Source organism: Ylistrum balloti, unplaced genomic scaffold (genome assembly GCF_031769215.1).
Source record: "Ylistrum balloti isolate Yb309-2 unplaced genomic scaffold, AGI_CSIRO_Ybal_v1 Utg370660, whole genome shotgun sequence".
NCBI classification, from domain to species: Eukaryota; Metazoa; Mollusca; class Bivalvia; order Pectinida; family Pectinidae; genus Ylistrum; species Ylistrum balloti.
In genome coordinates, this window is record NW_026782400.1 from 218307 (window position 1) to 238365 (window position 20059).

At 34.0% G+C, this 20059-nt stretch overlaps 1 protein-coding gene across 1 annotated transcript in view; it reads left to right on the top strand.

Moving 5' to 3' along the window:
- Window positions 1-17177, top strand: part of LOC132557341 (single-minded homolog 2-like) — a 35047-nt gene extending 17870 nt beyond the window's left edge. Inside the window, exons 2-9 of the mRNA XM_060221828.1 lie at window positions 1955-2034; window positions 9538-9627; window positions 10912-11020; window positions 11385-11470; window positions 12473-12672; window positions 12807-12913; window positions 15570-15717; window positions 15944-17177. Of these exons, the coding sequence (XP_060077811.1) occupies window positions 1955-2034; window positions 9538-9627; window positions 10912-11020; window positions 11385-11470; window positions 12473-12672; window positions 12807-12913; window positions 15570-15717; window positions 15944-17177 (2054 nt within the window). The remainder of the gene's footprint in view (window positions 1-1954; window positions 2035-9537; window positions 9628-10911; window positions 11021-11384; window positions 11471-12472; window positions 12673-12806; window positions 12914-15569; window positions 15718-15943) is intronic.
- Window positions 17178-20059: the final 2882 nt, after the last annotated feature.

Below are 20059 nucleotides of genomic sequence, written 5' to 3' on the forward strand. Positions count from 1 at the left end.
ACTTGATACAATGATCAAGTGTCATAAATATACTGACAACTTGATACAATGATCAAGTGTCATAAATATACTGACAACTTGATACAATCAAGTGTCTTAAATATATGACAACTTGATACAATCAAGTGTATAAATATACTGACAACTTGATACAATGATCAAGTATCATAAATATACTGACAACTTGATACAATCAAGTGTCATAAATATACCAACTTGATACAATGATCAAGTATCATAAATATAATGACAACTTGATACAATGATTAAGTATCATAAATATACTGACAACTTGATAATCAGGTATCATAAATATACTGACACCTTGATACAATGATCAAGTATCATAAATATAATGACAACTTGATACAATGATTAAGTATCATAAATATACTGACAACTTGATACAATGATCAAGTATCATAAATATAATGACAACTTGATACAATGATTAAGTATCATAAATATAATGACAACTTGATACAATCAAGTGTCTTAAATATACTGACAACTTGATACAATGATCAAGTATCATAAATATAATGACAACTTGATACAATGATTAAGTATCATAAATATACTGACAACTTGATAATCAGGTATCATAAATATACTGACAACTTGATAATCAGGTATCATAAATATACTGACAACTTGATAATCAGGTATCATAAATATACTGACAACTAGATACAATGATCAGGTATCATAAATATATAGACAACTTGATAATCAAGTATCATAAATATACTGACAACTTGATAATCAGGTATCATAAATATATAGACAGGGGTGTCAACAGGCCAATACTTATATTTTTAATGCCAATTAGCGTTTTTTTTTATTCAAACATAATTTCCTGTAGCGTAGAAATTTAGTTTGTCGTTGTGATTGTATCCCCAGGACTATTCTTTCTGTGAGACTGTTTCTGACAACCTCCCAAGTGGAGCCTCCAAAATTGAAACATATTGTCATCATCGAAACCACTTTAGTTGCGCCGGCTAACACCCCAGGCGAGGCCCCTTGTAACGGATCATTCGGATTGATGGACAAATAGGGTGTTTATGAGCAACCCTCTTGTCGCAACATTGAAACCAAACGCTATTCACAAACTAGCTCCCTCCCGTCGACTAACGGCTTTCCAGTGCCTTTTTGCTGAAGGCCAAAAAACGTCAATATTAATTACTGGCACGGAACTGGTAAAAATCCGGATTCCATTATACGGCCAGAATTGAAACCAGTATCGAACATTTTCTCCTAATTGATTAAAATCTCATTAAGCGGATTTCCCGTTGTGCTTTGTTCCTATAATATGCTATTTAGAGCTCTAAAGAAAACTCTATAATTAAGGGGTCTTTGTAAGTTGGTCGTTTCGCCTATCCGCCTTTTCACGCGAATAACACCGTGGTTGTAAGAAAATACCAGGCAGGGCGGAGTCTACTCAGCACGACTCCCGCGTACCCGCTTGTTTGGTCTGTGCTGCATAAATGGTATCTCAAATGAATGAAACAATTCGTTTGGAAATGTCAAATCGAGCACTATGTGTCATTATTAAACCTTTTGTCGTGTATGGGTTACGATAACACCCAACTGACGTCGATACCACTGCCCTGTTCACGAGATTTTTCCAGTTCCCTGTAGCCTTCTCTATCACAGTACTTCCAATAACATAGACATTTGGTCAACTATTTTAAATAAAAAAAATCCTCTCTTCGTTTTGTTTTGTAAAAAATGTAAATGATTTATCGAAATGAAAATAAAAATAAAAGTATTAAAAACAAATTTTATGGACATGAAACAGTGTCGTAGACTCACACTAACTGTAAATAGTATCTGCCTTGCGAAGAACAAAGTTAAATCGGATGATTCTATTTTGATGTTTTGAAGTACTAGTTCCACTTGTAAACTAAATTTTTTGACACACTATTAACGATATGCTTTCTTTCTCGGACAGGTCTTGGTGATGGCTGGGGACAAAGACAAATGGGACACAGAACAAGGCTCGACAAGGAATTGGGCTCACACCTGTTACAGGTACCAACTTTTTCTAAGTTATCAATACATCCTACAACCCAAACGATCTCCCTCACTACATAAAATCCTCCACAAAAATGATTTATCTGCTCATGAAATAATGACTATCAGACACTCTCTAGCACACCTTTTTTTTGAGAGTCTTTTCCCTTATGTTGACCACTTTCTAAAATCTCAGGTCAGTTAGTCATTTTTCCTCAGCAACAATCTTCTTAAAAACTTTTGTTTTCTGGGAAAACTGTAGCAACAGAAACAGCACCGTTCTCCTGTGTAATTTCACGAGCTTGATGTTTTCTTTTTTTAGCGACACGAATACGTACTTTAGCTAAATTATTGTTATAATATATTGTGAAACTAGTTTGTAACTGTGTGAACATTATTGGCTTTTTTCCACTTAAATGGTAATGTTACCTTGGTAATTGTTATTACTTACTTTGTTTGTGAATGGGTGTATTTGGTTTCCTTTACGAGGGTGAAGAGTTTTTCTCGACAAATCGAGAGTTTGTAAATGCATTTTGATAATTTTGAATATGGACTAAGTGAAACCTCTTCCATATATCGCGGATAAGCGTTCCCGCTCGCCGAAAAAATGGTTGTCCCAGTCATGACGTAGGAGGGTTTTAATTCTCAAATGCCTCGTTCATTGTTCAACATGAAACACGTTCGATAAGAGTGACTGTTCTCTTGTTTTGTTTTATATAGAAATAAAATAACAATGATCATAAAACGATTGTTTCAACGATATTGTTATTGTGGATGATGGTAAACACGGGATCATCGCCTATAATATGTACTATTTCAACTCATAATCAGGTAGTTCATGACCATGAACAGACATTTTGTACTGGGACTTCGAACCAACGGCAATTTTTTCACTGTTTTTTTTTTTTTTATTGTTTTCAATTCAATATTAGATAAAAAATTCTTAACATTAATTGTTTTATCATTTGGTTATAATTGTTTTCTTCTTGACGTGCTCTGATCAAACATTTGAAGGGAGAACAAGCAGGGCAAAAGTCATACTTCAATATTTTATTAAGAGCTACAATTTCGTCAAATTATTGCATCAAATTGACTTTAAAATAAAAACTGCCTTTACAAAATATTTGCATAATACGAACCTCAACTGTCCCATTTTGTCACCACTGAGATATTACATATCTTTATTTTCCGTAGTATAATGAAATAGATAAGACATAACCACAAATAGGCCGAATCTGTATTCCCAAAGATTGCAGAAGTACACATTTAATATCTACATGTGTCCCGCAAAATTGAATATAACTGTACATTTTGTATGTGCTTTAATTTTGCCACATAGTTCACAGTTGAAATATAAAACAATTGTTCCAATCTGCGCCTTTACAAAAAGATGTTCGGGTATTACGACTTTAATCGCTCAAAGTAAATTTGAACTTGTTTGTCATTGAAAATGTTTTTTTTTTCAAGTTATAATTTGAATCAACAATTGTTGCATTCTTGTAGTAACAGTGCATATATCATCTTTTGATTTTTTTATTATCTGAATCCAACGATATACGGCTTCGTGAATCAGATATATGTATATAAATGCTTTTTTTATCCTTCATGAACATTACTTTGTTTTTTTTTATTTTTTTGGGAGGGGGGGAGGGGGGAGGGGGGGGGGGGTGAAAAAGAATAAAATTCACAAGAAAGAAGATACTATGACATGTCAGAGCTCCTCGCCATTGTTGCGCAGGTTGTTGCCAAAGTGGGCATATTCTTCATAGCAAGATGAAATGGAGCAGTATTCTGTTGTGTGTGTGGATCAAGGGAGATTTTAGTTTGTCGTCTACCATGTCACAGGATATGTATTCCATGCCTGATTGATGTGAAATCCGCACAGAACTCTCCAGTGACGGAGGTCCGATCAGTGGTTTATCTTAACCCCGCAGAGGCTCTGTGTACGTGCCTGTGCATTCATGACATAACTCCTGGCAGGAGATAGAACTAGTGAAGAGCATGTCAGTTTCAGCTACTGTATAATTTGTTGTTGGCTGCTGAAATGGGTGATAATTAATAGTGATATTAAAGATGATTGACCCAGAAGTTCCTCTCAACCTAATGGGTGGCTCTATGGTTACTCTTTAATGACAGGGTTCCATAGCCTACTATCTAGGAAACACTGTTAATTGTTTTGGCATGTAGTTGATAAAAATAATTAATTTCTGCTCAGACTTTAAACCCGTTCATCATTATGATATTGAAGGAATTTGGTGAAAAGATGAGCAGATAATCCTAGATGAACTGCGATAAACACTAGCGTCAAAACAATTTTATCTATACATAAATTTTAATAATACCGCAGAATGGAATTTTTCCATGCAAATAACGGAATCATTATTTATGAATGTTCGAAGAGATTTTGCTTCTGTTAAAAAGAAAGAACAATTATTTTTTTCATTATTTTTGAAAATTTAAGCCTCGAATCTAATGCATTGTCGCGCGTCACCATTAAGGTTCTACTGTCTTTATAGCGCGTAAATGTGTTACTGGATTGATGCACCATTTCCGGCGAATTATAGAGGAATATGCGAAATATAGATATACAATGTAAGCCCAAATTAACAAATAACTCTAATCATTCTAACACTTACAAGTGTAAGATCTATTTTATAGAAGAAAAAGAAATAAAAATTAAAAAAAAAAAAAAAAAAAAAGATTTTTCAAAATAAGAGAAGAAAATCATAGCAGAATTTATATTGACCATCTGTTCATTTTACAATGAAATATTCACCGAGAAACAAAATAAATGTGTCTTATCAAAAAACAATATACCTTGAAATTTACAAAAGACAGAATGAGAAAAACATTTCATTAAACAAAATCCTTCTTTTTAGGAAAGTAAAACAATCGTTTATTAAACAACATGTTATACATAGACATGAATTACAGAACGACCCATAAAACAAAGGTTTATATTAATAATTTAAACATATTTTGTTGCTAAAAATTAAAACTAAATAACAACATAGAACCAAATAACAACGGCTTATTGAACGAAATAAAGATAATTGTAGCAAAAAGCATTGGTTTATCGATAAAAATAACAATGATTTATTTAGCAAAACGATTACAATAAACTACAGGTTTGATTTTGATTTAAACATATTTATTGCCCCAAAATTGAGCAGAGAATTAGGCACAAGTTATTTTAACATATGACCGCCTTTTCCTCTAATACAATACATGATAATATTTACATGGTAACTTTAACAAGGCATATATAATATATTTAACAGTTAGTACATTTTACTTAAAATCTGTTGCTGTTACAGGTATCATAACGACAAATAATGGTTTATATGAGAAAAATAACAACGGTTTATAGAAACAAAATAACGATGTCTGTAACAAAAAGCCATGGTATATCGCTTAATAACAATGATTTATAAAACAAAAAGAAAGATAACCATTAACAATGGGTATCATAACAATGAGAATGGTTTACATATGTAACACAATCAACAACAATTATAGGAGAAAATCAGAAACGTTTACAGAACAAAATGAATTATAAAATATCAATGGATTATACAGCAAATTAGTAATAATGCATAGAACAAAATATTAATGGGTTATACAGCAAATTAGTAATAATGTATAGAACAAAATATTAATGGATTATACAGCAAATTAGTAACAATGTATAGAACAAAATATTAATGGGTTATACAGCAAATTAGTAACAATGTATAGAACAAAATATTAATGGGTTATACAGCAAATTAGTAATAATGTATAGAACAAAATATCAATGGATTATAAATAAGATAAAAATGGTCATACATTAATACAACAATGGTTAATTGGAGAAAATTAGAAAGTTTCATAGAAAATTAAAAAAATCCTCAAGGGATTATAAAAAAAATAGCAAAGGCACATAGATCAAATTAGCGATGATTTACAGAAGAAAAACAAGGTTTTTATGATAAAATAGAAAAGCATTGGAGAATGTAATAGCAATGATTTATAGATGATATAAACAGTGATTCCTTCAGCAAACTACCATTATAATTTCCAAAGTAATCACCAAGGACATGAGAGCAAATATTGAGACACAATTAATGATTGAAAATGCACCGAGATAAGTGTAGATATTACATCAGAAAGTCTGTGATGATACTTAATATTTGTCATATTAAATCTAACCTTAATGATAAGAAATACTGCGAGTGAAAGGACATTAGGGTGATTATAGATCAGATTTGTATTTCTAAAATAACTAAGTGATCAGGTGGAGAGATATCAACTCAATGTTTGGCATTCAAGTTCTTGTCTTATTGATGTAAATGCAGTCTGGTCTTATAAAGACAACTATATCAATTTGATTCGATGCCGAGCCACAAAAAAGGCTAAAAGACTTTAGTTACCTACATCCTCATAAAGCACATGTTTGCGGAAATTATCATTGGAGTATATGACAATCTTTCCTGTAAAATAATGACCAGATATGGAAACAGTGAAAGATGAAATCCTAGAAATCTGTTTCCACAGCGAGCAATGTTAACACCAAGACTGAACTATCTCACTGTATGTGAAAACATCACACATATGAAACACTCTACCAGAATTTGCGATATCCGACATTTACAAAACTTTCAAAATTAGACTGAAATTAATCCAAATCTCTAGATTTAACGATACTTAACAATCCATATTACTCATATTGCACTTTTTATTTTTGATATATTGTTATGTTATTATGTAATATGTATGTTGAGTCTGGTGAAGAGGATTGTCAAAATCCTACACCGGAATAAACTTAACCTCATATTGTTATAAATGCATGTATTAAACAAAGGGATAATTAGAAATAATCATGAATGATGCAGTACAGGTGAAACGATCCCAATGACAAGACAATGATAAACAATTGTTTAATATATCTAACTACAAGTACTCCATTATGCCAATACAGGCAAACTTCGGAGCGTTACTAATATAACTATGTTAGTAACATCGTAGGGAGTATATAATCTCATTATATGGAGTGCATAATCTGCATAGAGGAAGTACATATTCTCATTATATGATGTACAAAATCTAATTAGAGGAAGTACATATTTTCATTATATGGTGAACATAATCTAAAAGAGGAAGTATATAGGCTCATTTGAAGAATTACATAATCTCGTAGGCATTATGATTGTTGATTATGATAAGGAAACGAACCTTAAGTCATATCTATAATAAAAATAAAAGTGTAAGTAAAATATGTGAGTATTCTATAAAGAAGATATGTACATTATGATACATATAGTACAGAGAATTGTGGCATAACATAAAATTGAATTAATCATTAATATCCTTAGTAAATATGAGCTACTGGAGATTGGAGCTTCGTGTAAAGAATTTACGTCCTTCGTATCCTACACATTTTTACATGTGAAGGTATGATAAAGCACTGATCTGTAGCATTATTCATCAATTTCTCTCTCTATATATACATATATAACCTATACAAACACATTACTTTATAATATACATCTTGTAAATCATAATGAATATAAGCAACTCTCACACACAGAATATATTTTAATATAACATGTAATTCATGATGAATTAATATCATTCACACAAACAGAATCTTTTTAATGCACATGTCATACATAAATCATAAATTCTTTTACAAATTATAATATGTAAATCATATATTACCAAAAAGAGGTCATTCACAGGATATATGATGCGATGAGTAATTCAAGTAAAGTATGAGACATTAACAGACAGAATAAGATACAAAGATAATGATGAAACTCCATGTTATCAATATCTCCAGACCAAACCCTCATTCTTACACGGAATATATTTTGCTATTTATATCAGAGTGAAATATAAAAATTACAAAAAAATCATAAACAATAGTTTAGCTTATGAGAATGTTATGTATTTTTATATATGGAACACTATATAATTCATTTACAGAGCAAGATATACCATAAACAGACATCAATGCAGTACAAATTCTATTTATTACATTAGTATTTTTCATGAACAAAGAATGATATATAACCCCTATTTAACGAGTGTGACATTTAATCAATGCACAAAACACGATATATGTAACCCATAAACATATTATAGTATAGCATTGATAAATAAATAAATAAAAAGATAGGAATCATATGTAGAGCTCCATTCTCATACAAAAATGTTAAAATACATAAAAGGCACATACAACGTCTACATAAGGGATATATCTTCGCGCGTTTGAAAATGTTACAGTATTATTTACATAACGAGTTTAGGAACCAGTTGCTTACATTACTGTGTTATCGTAATGAAAGGCCATAGACGAATTATAACCAGCCACCATGAAATTAACATATACAGAAGTAATAACACTGCTTATCAACGTATCTTGTGTGAAGGAAATCATCGGTGATATGAGGTCAAGATATTTAACAGCATTTCTTGGTCCTAGGAACTTGTTCTTTGACGTGGAGAAAGATTCAGCCCTCCCCTTGATGTACCAACGCTTCATCTTGATTGCATCAGGCGACAATACGCCTCTCTTATCTGCCACTTAACGTGTTTCTGATAACATGAACATCGCATCAAATGATTAGTGCGATATATCGCCAGAGATTGTCTGAAAAATCATCCGGAATAGTTGCTCCTTTTTTCATTTCCTTCACGTAGCTGTTTCTCCAAAGTTAATTGTAATCGGGTTTGGCAGGAAGAATTTGTCTTCTATTAGACTTTTAAGCGTAAAAGCTACATCCAATTACATGCTTATCCGAGCGTTTTTCTCAGCGCGCTGATACCCAGCACAAAGTAGCTTTCCTTGTCCCATCATTACACTTCCTTATTAACATTCAGCACTGCGTTGCTCTCCGGTGCCATTTGTAAAAACGATTTTGATCGTTTTAATTGATTTGCTTGAGAATTGGTTGACTTGCTAGCGAGGAGGACTCTCATCTCATGTCCTATAATTAATGGCGTGGGCTTGCCTCGGCCGATTTTGTCCTTTCGCTTGAAAAGATTAGTAGAATCCTTGATGACGATAAAATAACTGAAAAATAAGTAGATTTCAAATAAGTCGGGCTGTATAATAATCTCTTTTATCCAATTAACGGTGTCTGTAAACTCTTTCTTACCAAAGGAAATATAGTCTTTATTTCGACACAGACAATACATTCCTTAATACTCGTACATAACTTGATTTTTGAGCAGAGTGAATGGGCTTTCTTTATTCATTGTTTCAAAGAATTTTCGATTTTTTTTTGTTTATATACTCTGCTATATTTATCTTTGTGAGTTCGTGTTTATCATTTGATCTTACAATAATATTAAAATACTTGTGTGTTTATCATCCTTACCTAATTTTTGTAACATCTTTTAATTAATGTGTTCACACTGTCGAAATCATTCAGTGTACCCACTATTGTACCAACGGCGTATAAAGAATAATATATTTCATTATCTCCAACGATTGTTTTGTCTTATATACTTCTAACATTTTCTTTTCTGTTTCAGACGTTGGATGGATTTATTTTCGTTGTCGCACCAGACGGTAAAATTTTGTACATATCAGAGACAGCGTCAGTACATCTGGGACTATCACAGGTGAGTTTAACAATAGCAGATGATTGAAAACTTACAGGTAAGAATATATATATTGTATATCACAGGTTAGGGTAACTAAAACAGGTGAGGGTTTCTATCAGGGGTAAATGTTACTGTACCAGGTGAGAGTTTATATCACACGTGAGTTTAACTATAAAAGGTTAGGTATATATCACAGGTGAGCGTAACTATTTAAAGTGAGGATATATATCAGAGGTGAATGTAAATATCACAGTTGAGGGTATATATCACAAGTGATTGTTACTCTGCCATGTGGTGTTATTTGTCACATATAACTGCAACTATGATAGGTGAAGGTATACTTCACAGGAGAGTATAACTATACCACGCGAGAGGTTATATATAGGTCACAGACACAGATGACGTTACCTTATTAGTTATGTGAATGTTACTAGCGAGTGACAGCCAACCAGTAGCTATCACTAGTAATGTAATGAGCACACCTAGAAATATCATGAGTGAAAGTTACAATAAAAGGTGATGGCAAATCATTACACGGTGAACTATTACAAGAGAGGTAACTGTAGGCGACATGATATAAACTTGTATTTATTTGATGTTTTATTAACGACCTATAATGCAAATAAAATATATGACATAAAACTGCGGCATTGACGTAACAACATGTGTCATAAATTATTTGTGAAATATGTATTTTACATTCTTATTAACACGAGGAGTCAGGAAAATATATTTTTGTATCTTACATTTTTTTGACACTGGGAGTTAGGAAAAGATGTATCTTTATGTATCTTACATTTTTATTGACAATGGGAGTGAAGGAGAGATATTTATTAATGTATTTTGCATTCCCACTGACATTGGGAGTAAGATATATATTTCATGTATTTTATATTCTTGTTGACACTGGGAGTTAGGGAAAGGTATATGTTAATGTATCTTACATTCCCACTGACAATCGGAATAAGATATATATTTTATGTATTTTACAAACTCACTGACAATGGAATTAGGAAAAGATATATTTTTATACATTTTACATTCTCATTGACGTTGGGAGTAAGATAAACATTTATGTATTATAACCCATTAACACTTAGAAGTAGGGAAAAATATATCTTTATATTGTTTACATGTTATTGACAATGGGAGTTAGGAAAAGTTATATATTAATTAGATAAAGTGGTTTTGTCGTTTTGATATATTGTATTTGTTGTCGAAGATTTTAATTGTACGTAAGAGAGTGAATTCGGAAAATACGACAAATACGTAGACAGTAATTTATTGATGATTGTTTGCCAGGTGGAGCTGACAGGAAGTAGTGTATTCGAGTACATCCATCCGTCCGACCACGACGAAATGACCGCCGTCCTGTCCCTTCATAATCCCTACCACTCACACTTGTTACAAGGTATTCAACAGACCCATCTCATATCTGTAACAGAATACACTTATCACATGCAACAAAGTACACTTCATCTCACATCTCACATCAACAAAACACATAACGCTGCTATGTCTTCTATATGATAATGATAAATCTTGTCCATAGGAATCCGGGTAACCATGACACCACATTGTCATTGTGGAAGTGAGTTTTCGTAAATCTAACATTTGTTGTTCAAACAGGTATGGAAAAAGACCATAATAAAATGAAGGCCTTTTTAAATATTTGATATGCAAAGTGGAAATAAACTTCCAACACATAATGATAAAACTGATGAAATTTTCTATTTACTGGGAACAAAGTTATAAATGAGTTTCATTTTTTTCAGATATTGAAATAGAGAGAGTTTTCTTTATACGCATGAAATGTGTTCTAGCTAAACGGAATTCTGGACTAACAAATGGTGGCTACAAGGTACGTAAGATAGACTGAACTTTATTACGATGATGCATCATCCTCAAAGTAAAACGAACTATCAAGTGTTTTGATATCGGATTTTACTACTGCAAATAATACCATCAGTCCATCAATATCACTATCAATGTCAAACATTTATGTATTAGTCAAACATCTTGGCTTGGTTGATAACGAAGGAAACACCACCTATAGATTATGCAATCTTTCCAAAGAAGAAATATCGGCTAATCATGCTTCAGTATTACAATCATTTAGATTATCAATGAAAAAGATACAGACCTTTCTCGTTTATATTGGATTCCTAAACTTCACAAGAATCCATATAAACAACGTTTTATTGCTGGTTCGTCTAGCTGTTCAACCAAACCTTTGTCAAAGCAACTAACCACTATTCTTAGCACCATCAGATCTGGGTTATAGTCTTATTGTGATACAGTTTACTCAAGAAGTGGAATTAATGAATAGTATATGGATCTTAAAGAACTTTAAAGAGCTTTTGACCAAAACCGAAGTTATAGAAATGATCAAATTTCTGGTTGACAATACCTGCGTTGAGTTTGGTGGTATAATCTTCCAACAGACCATTGGCATATGGCCCCTCTGTTGGCCGAGTGTTTTTGTTTTCATGCGAGGCTGAATTGGTCGAAGAACCTATCAAAATAAATTACAAAGAAATACATTGCAAAAGTTGATGAAAATTTTGGGGAAGTATTTACGGTCATTGTAGTGATATCACTTCTATTTCTTTGTGCGATAGTTAGTTATATACTTTAATATCTGTCAAATGTAATTGTAAGTAATTATTATCATGTATCTGTGTTACTGATTATTACGTAATTTGTATTACAATGTCGATTGTATACAGTGTAAAACATAAAATCTACCTGATTAACTGATTGTTTACATACCTGTATGTATATACTGTAATATCGCTTGTAGATTATATACATTAACTTATATACGATATCACATACGTTATTGTACATTGTAATGTTTTAGGTAATACACTGTAGTGGCTATATGAAGATTAAACAATACACTATGGACATGGCACCGTATGAAGGCTGTTTTCAAAACATGGGTTTGGTTGCCGTTGGACACTCGCTTCCACCCAGCGCCATAACAGAAATCAAAATGTTCAGTAACATGTTCATGTTCAGAGCAAGCCTCGATCTCAAACTTATTTTCCTCGATGCTAGGTACGTACAAGAAATTTCGATTATGACATTTCGTTCGATGAGATTTTGAAAACGAGAAATACGCATTTTATGTAGTTATACGAAATATCAACTGTCATATCACATCCTAAAACCCTAAAACTTTGTGATTGCAGAGTTGGACAATTAACAGGGTACGAACCACAGGACTTGATAGAACGCACCCTGTATCATTACATCCATGCCTGTGATATTATGCCTATGAGATTTGCTCACACCACCCGTAAGTAACAAGAAAATTTACTACGTATTTAAAAAAAAAAAAATTTAAAATATCGACATAGGTGAAATAATAGGCACTTATTAATGTCAGATATTGTTTCTCTTAATTAATGGACACTAATCAATGTCAGACATTGTTTCTCTTAATTAATGGCCTCTAATCATTGTCAGACATTGTTTCACTTCATTGATGGACACTTATTAATGTCCTATATAGTTTCTCTTAATTAATGGACACTAATCAATGTCATATATAGTTTCTCTTAATTAATGGACACTAATCAATGTCATACATTGTTTCTCTTAATTAATGGACACTAATTAATGTCAGATATTGTTTCTCTTAATTAATGGACACTAATTATTCTCAGATATTGTTTCTCTTAATTAATGGACACTAATTATTCTCAGATATTGTTTCTCTTAATTAATGGACACCAATTAATGCCAGATTATGTTTCTCTCTTATGTTTATGCGCTGTTGTTATTAGTTACAGCCAGTATAAATTCAAGGAGCTATCAATCAAATGCTGTCCCAGAATTTGGCAATGTCATGATCTGCGATGATTCGATGACTAATAGATATAATACGTATTTTCTGTTCGATATCTTTATTTCATTTATATCATAACGTGTACAGTCAAGGAATTTAGTTTTCATTCTCATTATTAATCCAACGAACATGGCAGCTTTGCTGTTAACCATAAACTTCAATGTATCTAACGTCCGTCTCTGACCTATCAGTTGTCACATCAAAAGATGGAGTCAATCTTCCAGTTGAAATATGCTACAATTCGTGATTGTTGGAGTATTTCCTGCTAAATTTGGTCGTGTGCCCTGTCTGTGAATCGGATTCCTATCAACGTGGTGATAATCCGCCTTAGTTCTTACCTAATGATTCACGGAGTGCCGTCCTCACTGACCCCAGGTGATCCACATATCCCTGTCTAGGTTGCGCCCCGTATGTACAAGGTGCACATCCTTGCCCATCTAATGCAGGACGGGTATAAATATCCCTACAATCAAAGAGATCGGTTATTTCACATAGTCGTCTAAATTTCCTTTAACTATCCGAACTAATCGTCCGCAGACCACTCTAGGACAATTTATCATTCACCTTGATCCCACAAACGTGTCGGGATCTTGGTACAGCTTGGAGAACTTTATCATCGCGCTATAAAGATTGGATTAGGTTCTGTTCAGATACAAGCGCTGCACAATGGCACCTGAGCGGGTTCTTTGCTCTAACTCTCGTGGGGGACCATTTGCAGATTGTCTTGACTAGGGCTGTTTATATCATCAACTGATTCTACTCAGATTAAACCTAAGCGTCCTCGTTGAGGTTTGAAACACTTAAGCTACTTCCGGTATTATATTTGTCATTTGTATTGTAAAGGTAGTCTTCTATTCCAAGTCTTCTATCCCGACGTGGGTTTCATCTGTAGTCACATCGCAGGATTTCTTTGTCTGCCTATGATGTTGCTAGAGAAGATGTGATATCATTTATTTACATGTACGTTACCCAAGTTTTGAGTTTGATTGGTTAATAAGGTATACTCTTTGGTTAAGTTATATTGATTTGTCATTAGACACATCCACTTTAGCTGTATAGAATTACAAGTTACTCTCTGCCAATAAATGTTCAGCTGTCACTTCAGTAAATGGTGGTGGTGATTTGTTTCTTCTGTGTGAATGTTTCTCAGTTGCTGGTTAGATAATCCGGATTACGTTGAGTTTGCTTGACAAACCACAGGGTGAAGATCACATCTGTGCCACGAATACAGTGACAGGACTGTGAAAAAGCACTCGCATGTTATATAAGAAAGTCGAGGTGTGTGGTAGTACCGGGGATTAAGAGGACAGGAGGTATCACTCGGGGAATACAAACACAGACAACACATGATGTCTTCATCAATACCAACACAGCACGAAAACACAAAGCTCTGTTTTGACCGAGTCGAGTCCAGTTTAAGAAAACAGAATTATGAAACCAGTTTAGCTATGATCTATTTAAGTTTATACGATATAACATCTCCAATTGAAAGATGAGAATTTGAGAAGTGACATCTTTGTATTATCAAAGCCTTAAACTGCTTGATGGACAAATCACTCCCCAAAAGCCTGTCTTAACCCACACATGTAGAAATCATGATGATAGACATCTGAAAATACAACATCAGTTACATAATTTAAACCATGAAAATCAATAATCTTACTTTTGAAAATTAATCATTAAAATACGCTTTGAATTTAAATATTGAAATTTGAACTGTGAACAACAAGAACATCTACGTTGGTGTGTCCTTTACGTCATTTCCTAAACCCACTGTGACGAAACTTCTATTAACATGGGCCTTGATCCAAACCTCAATGTTAGAATGCGTCAACCTGCGGCTATTTATTTTCTGCGTTTTTTATGTGATTACCAGGGCTATTTCTAGTACACAAAACTTTATTGTTGTTTTATTGATAAATTTTATATTGTTCGACCTCATCACCTTGTTTTGTTGCTTCGCAAAGGTCTTTGCGAAAAAGGATCTTCTCCTAAAATCGTCTTCTGCATGGTTACGTTCACACTTGATGTCGTTATTTCTTCGTTACTTCGTATTTCTTGCACATGGTCTTGAATAATTACCATTTCATTGTTCCTGTTTCAGTGCTGTTAAAGGGTCAGGTGACCACAAAGTATTACAGGTTTCTGACTAAAGATGGTGGCTGGATTTGGATACAAAGTCACGCAACAATAGTCCACAACAGTCGGTCCTCCCGTCCGCACTGTATCGTCAGTGTCAATTACGTCCTCAGGTATGTGCGAATGTTCCCCGTTACAGGCTGTATCTTCATCCCGACGTAACTATAACCATTTACAAATAATAATGATATATTCGGTTACATAAAACAAAAATATTCTTGAACTCGTCTGCTTAAAAAATTCTTCCTTTCTAATCATTTTGAAATCATCGGTTTTGAAATATTCATTGCCTTTATTTTACCCAGCAGAAAATTTGGAATTGTTGAATTTTATTTTCAGTGATTTTGAAGCGCGAGGACTTCAGATACAGCTGGAGCAAACCATCACGAAAGAACCATCGCCTTTCTCCAATATATCAAACAGATCAACGAGCAAGCTTCGCTCATCCAAGTCGAAATCTAGACGATCTCCATACCCACATATTGCTGAAAATCCAGAGTACAATCACGCCGACATGGGTGTGGAGAGATCACCATTGGATTTTATGTCTGATCCCGCCACCCAGGAACTGTTGTGTGCTAACAGCGCTCCCCAGTCAGTATTAGAATGTGGAGACAAATTAGCCAACATGTACTCTCCTCAGTACCCGCAGGGAATGATTCCTGATATCTACCAGTTGCAAGCCCAACAGAGATACCTGGACGAGAGACTCCAATACCGCGAAAACGAAGAGGAGAAATTTTATCCGATGAGGAACCTTGAGGCATATCCCGGATATATCGCTCCTCACAATGGGCATTGTAGCCCTCGTCTTACCCATATCGATCACCACGAACGGCAAACAATGTCACCACAGTTTGATTACAGGACATCCGGTCCGTGTTCGCGAAGTAGTTCCCGTGACACTACCTTCGGAACTCCTCAGGGATATACCTGTCCTTTTAGCAATAGGTCTGAATCATCCGCGTCTGATGTTGACGTAGTTAGTGACGAATACGAGAAACAGCATCAGCCTCGAACTGATAACCTCCAAGTGAAATTTGATAATATTTTGGAAACAAATAGTTTGAATATAAAAGAGGAATCATACAAGTCGCCATCCCGGTTGGGTGAACAGACGAAAATTGTGTCTCCTCTACGTGATAATCTTCAACAATCAGTGATCATGCTACGACCGTCCAGATCTTTGTACCCGTCAGACACGCTATCGGTGAGGAGCGGGGAGGACTGCTGTCAGTCAGTCACGGAACGTCCTCAAAGCGCAGATAAACTGTCTGGTCAAGCAGACTTCTCCAAGTGTGCTACCGAGTCTACACACTCGGAAGACATTTATGTACAGGACGGTATCGTAGATAACGACAAAATCATGGACGTTCGAATGATGCACGACAAAAATTTTTATACGCAATGTCTTCGTGCTGCATGTGCTTATGACAATTACAATCAAACTAATGTGAACCATACGGCGACAGCCTCCAGTCCTAGGCCATACACGGTGGGGCCCCAGGCAGGGTACACTAGCGTTATAGTGGACACTCAGCAATACCACCTGGCTAATGGTTACGTACACTGACTTGAGGGTAATATATAGTACAGAGACTATATCACAACTATTTAACTAGTCAGAGTAGATCCATGGTATCAATTATCATTGAAAGGTTTCAACAGTATAACAATTTCTTAAACACGTTTTGACGATGAATTTTTAACATTTGTTATGGGTTGTTTTTATGATTGAGTACAAGTTTATCAGAATTGTACTTCCGTGTTGAATGACGAACGACTTTCTTTATGCCGGAATATTGATACTTTTCATCAGAACTGTAATTCACCTCTCGAAAAATGACTGACGACTTTTTTTTTATACTAAAACCTTCACTGCTTGATAAAAGACGGATCTCATACCAGTATGGGTTATGTTTCTATCACAGACTGGTGCTTGGTATCTATTGAAGCTCTAAGGTTCCTATCACAAAATGCTCACTGCATATCGTCTTGAAATCTTTTAATCAGACACACATCTAAGTTCAGATTCACTTTGAACAAAAGTGATTTTGAAGTAAATTCCACAATTTGGGTATCAAGTTTATAAGATAGTGCATGGAATATTTTAATACAAATTGAATCAAACTGCATTATACAGCTGTTTCGTCCTTCTAAATATCTTCAGGGATGTATAGGATCTAAATCGCTGAAAAAATGCAACCCCCCCCCCCCCAAAAAAAAAAATTAAATCCGTGTACATGTTTTATATTTTGTTCAAAATTCCTGATGTATAAACAATTATTAGTTTCATTTTTTCATTTTTTATCAAATTCTCAATTTGTATAAATCTTCATATCATTTTAGATTTTGTTTCTAATCGTGTGTTTTTTATGAACGTGAAACAAACATCCAGGTACCGGTATGAAGATAGGTTACCTTCCATAATTCATAAGAATTCGCGGAATGCAGTTGCGCTCTAATGATTTAAGGGTTTTTATAAAGCATGCTGGTTTTTTGTACTACTCCTATAGCCTAACACTTGATATTAAACAGATATCTCTACAATGTATTTGAATGAATCAAAAATATTTACCTTTTTTCATAACTGCTTTTATTCAGAATGTAGCCATGTTCTACGATAACGTTACAAACGTTGTTACTATGTGTGTTTTGCTCTTTACATCACTTATAAAGACATTGTCATGTTCCTCTAAGATATATCTCTGATTTCACTGTTGATTCCATAAACATAATTTCCTTTTCAAACGGTGCTTAAACAACCCTGTTCAATGCTGCCATATTCCCATAGTATCTTAACCAAGCTTAGTTGAGTTGGGGTCTTGTATGTGTTGGTGATATTTTGTGGACAGATGTACGCTGAGGAACCTACCCGATTCGCATGTGGTTGTTAAATGTTATGTTCAATAGACTTAACTGTATGTTGTTAGTGAACGAAATATTAATGTTGTAGGAATAAAACGAGAGATTGTTTTGGGAGTTATTTTCTGATCTTCAGTTTATTCTTCACATTATCGTACTGTGAGTATACGTATCTAAAAACTACTGTTTAAAACATTAAGAGTCCTTTGATGAAACAGTCATGAGATGATTTAAATGGCTAAGGATGACGGGTTAATTTAATTTTTATTCAGAAATATTTATTATGAAAATTAGAACAATTGATATAAGTTATTACAAATCATCTACGCCTTCTAACAATACACATTAGTAACCTATATAAAACAAGTCAAAGAAAATTGGTAATGCAAACATACGTGTGCAAATACATCGCTTTAATTTGGAAAAAAAAATATTGTACTTGAACATAAAATAGATATTGCTGTAATTATAACTACTGATATAAATGATATCTCATTAGGCACAAGTCGCCCTGGAATCAGATTCCTATCATGTAGCAGTCCTTTTCTGATGTATATTAAACTTAACACTTAGTTTTAACAGAAAATGTTGTATTTAATTGGTGCTTTATGTGTTCCTGCTACCTTTTTATTTCGTGATAATGCTGACCACGCCCACTCTATTATCTAAATACAATGATGTATTCGTTTTACCTCACAGTTTTCATGTTGATTTGTCCCTTTATTGACATCATTAGTCAATTTAAACAGTTTTAAGGAGTTGTGAATATTTATTTCCTATCATGTGACAGATATGTGCCACTTAATGTTATTTTGTTGTCACTCATCACCTCTGATTACTATGTGACTGACGTGTGATAGTGTTGTCTGATTGGTGTGTAATAGAGTTGTCTGACTGACGTGTGATAGCATTATTTGATTGGTGTGTAATATCGTTGTCTGACTGACGTGTGATAGTGTTGGATGACTGACGTGTGATAGCATTGTATGACTGACGTGTGATAGCATTGTATGACTGACGTGTGATAGCATTGTATGACTGACGTGTTATAGTGTTGTTTGACTGACGTGTGATAGCATTATTTGATTGGTGTGTAATATCGTTGTCTGACTGACGTGTGATAGTGTTGGATGACTGACGTGTGATAGCATTGTATGACTGACGTGTGATAGCATTGTATGACTGACGTGTAATAGCGTTGTATGACTGACGTGTGATAGTGTTGGATGACTGACGTGTGATAGCATTGTCTGACTGACGTGTGATAGTGTTGGATGACTGACGTGTGATAGCATTGTATGACTGACGTGTGATAGCATTGTATGACTGACGTGTAATAGCGTTGTATGACTGACGTGTGATAGTGTTGGATGACTGACGTGTGATAGCATTGTATGACTGACGTGTGATAGCATTGTATGACTGACGTGTGATAGCATTGTATGACTGACGTGTTATAGTGTTGTTTGACTGACGTGTAATATCGTTGTCTGACTGACTGGTAATAGTGTTGTCTGGCTGACGTGTAATATCGTTGGCTGACTGACTGGTAATAGTGTTGTCTGGCTGACGTGTAATATCGTTGTATGA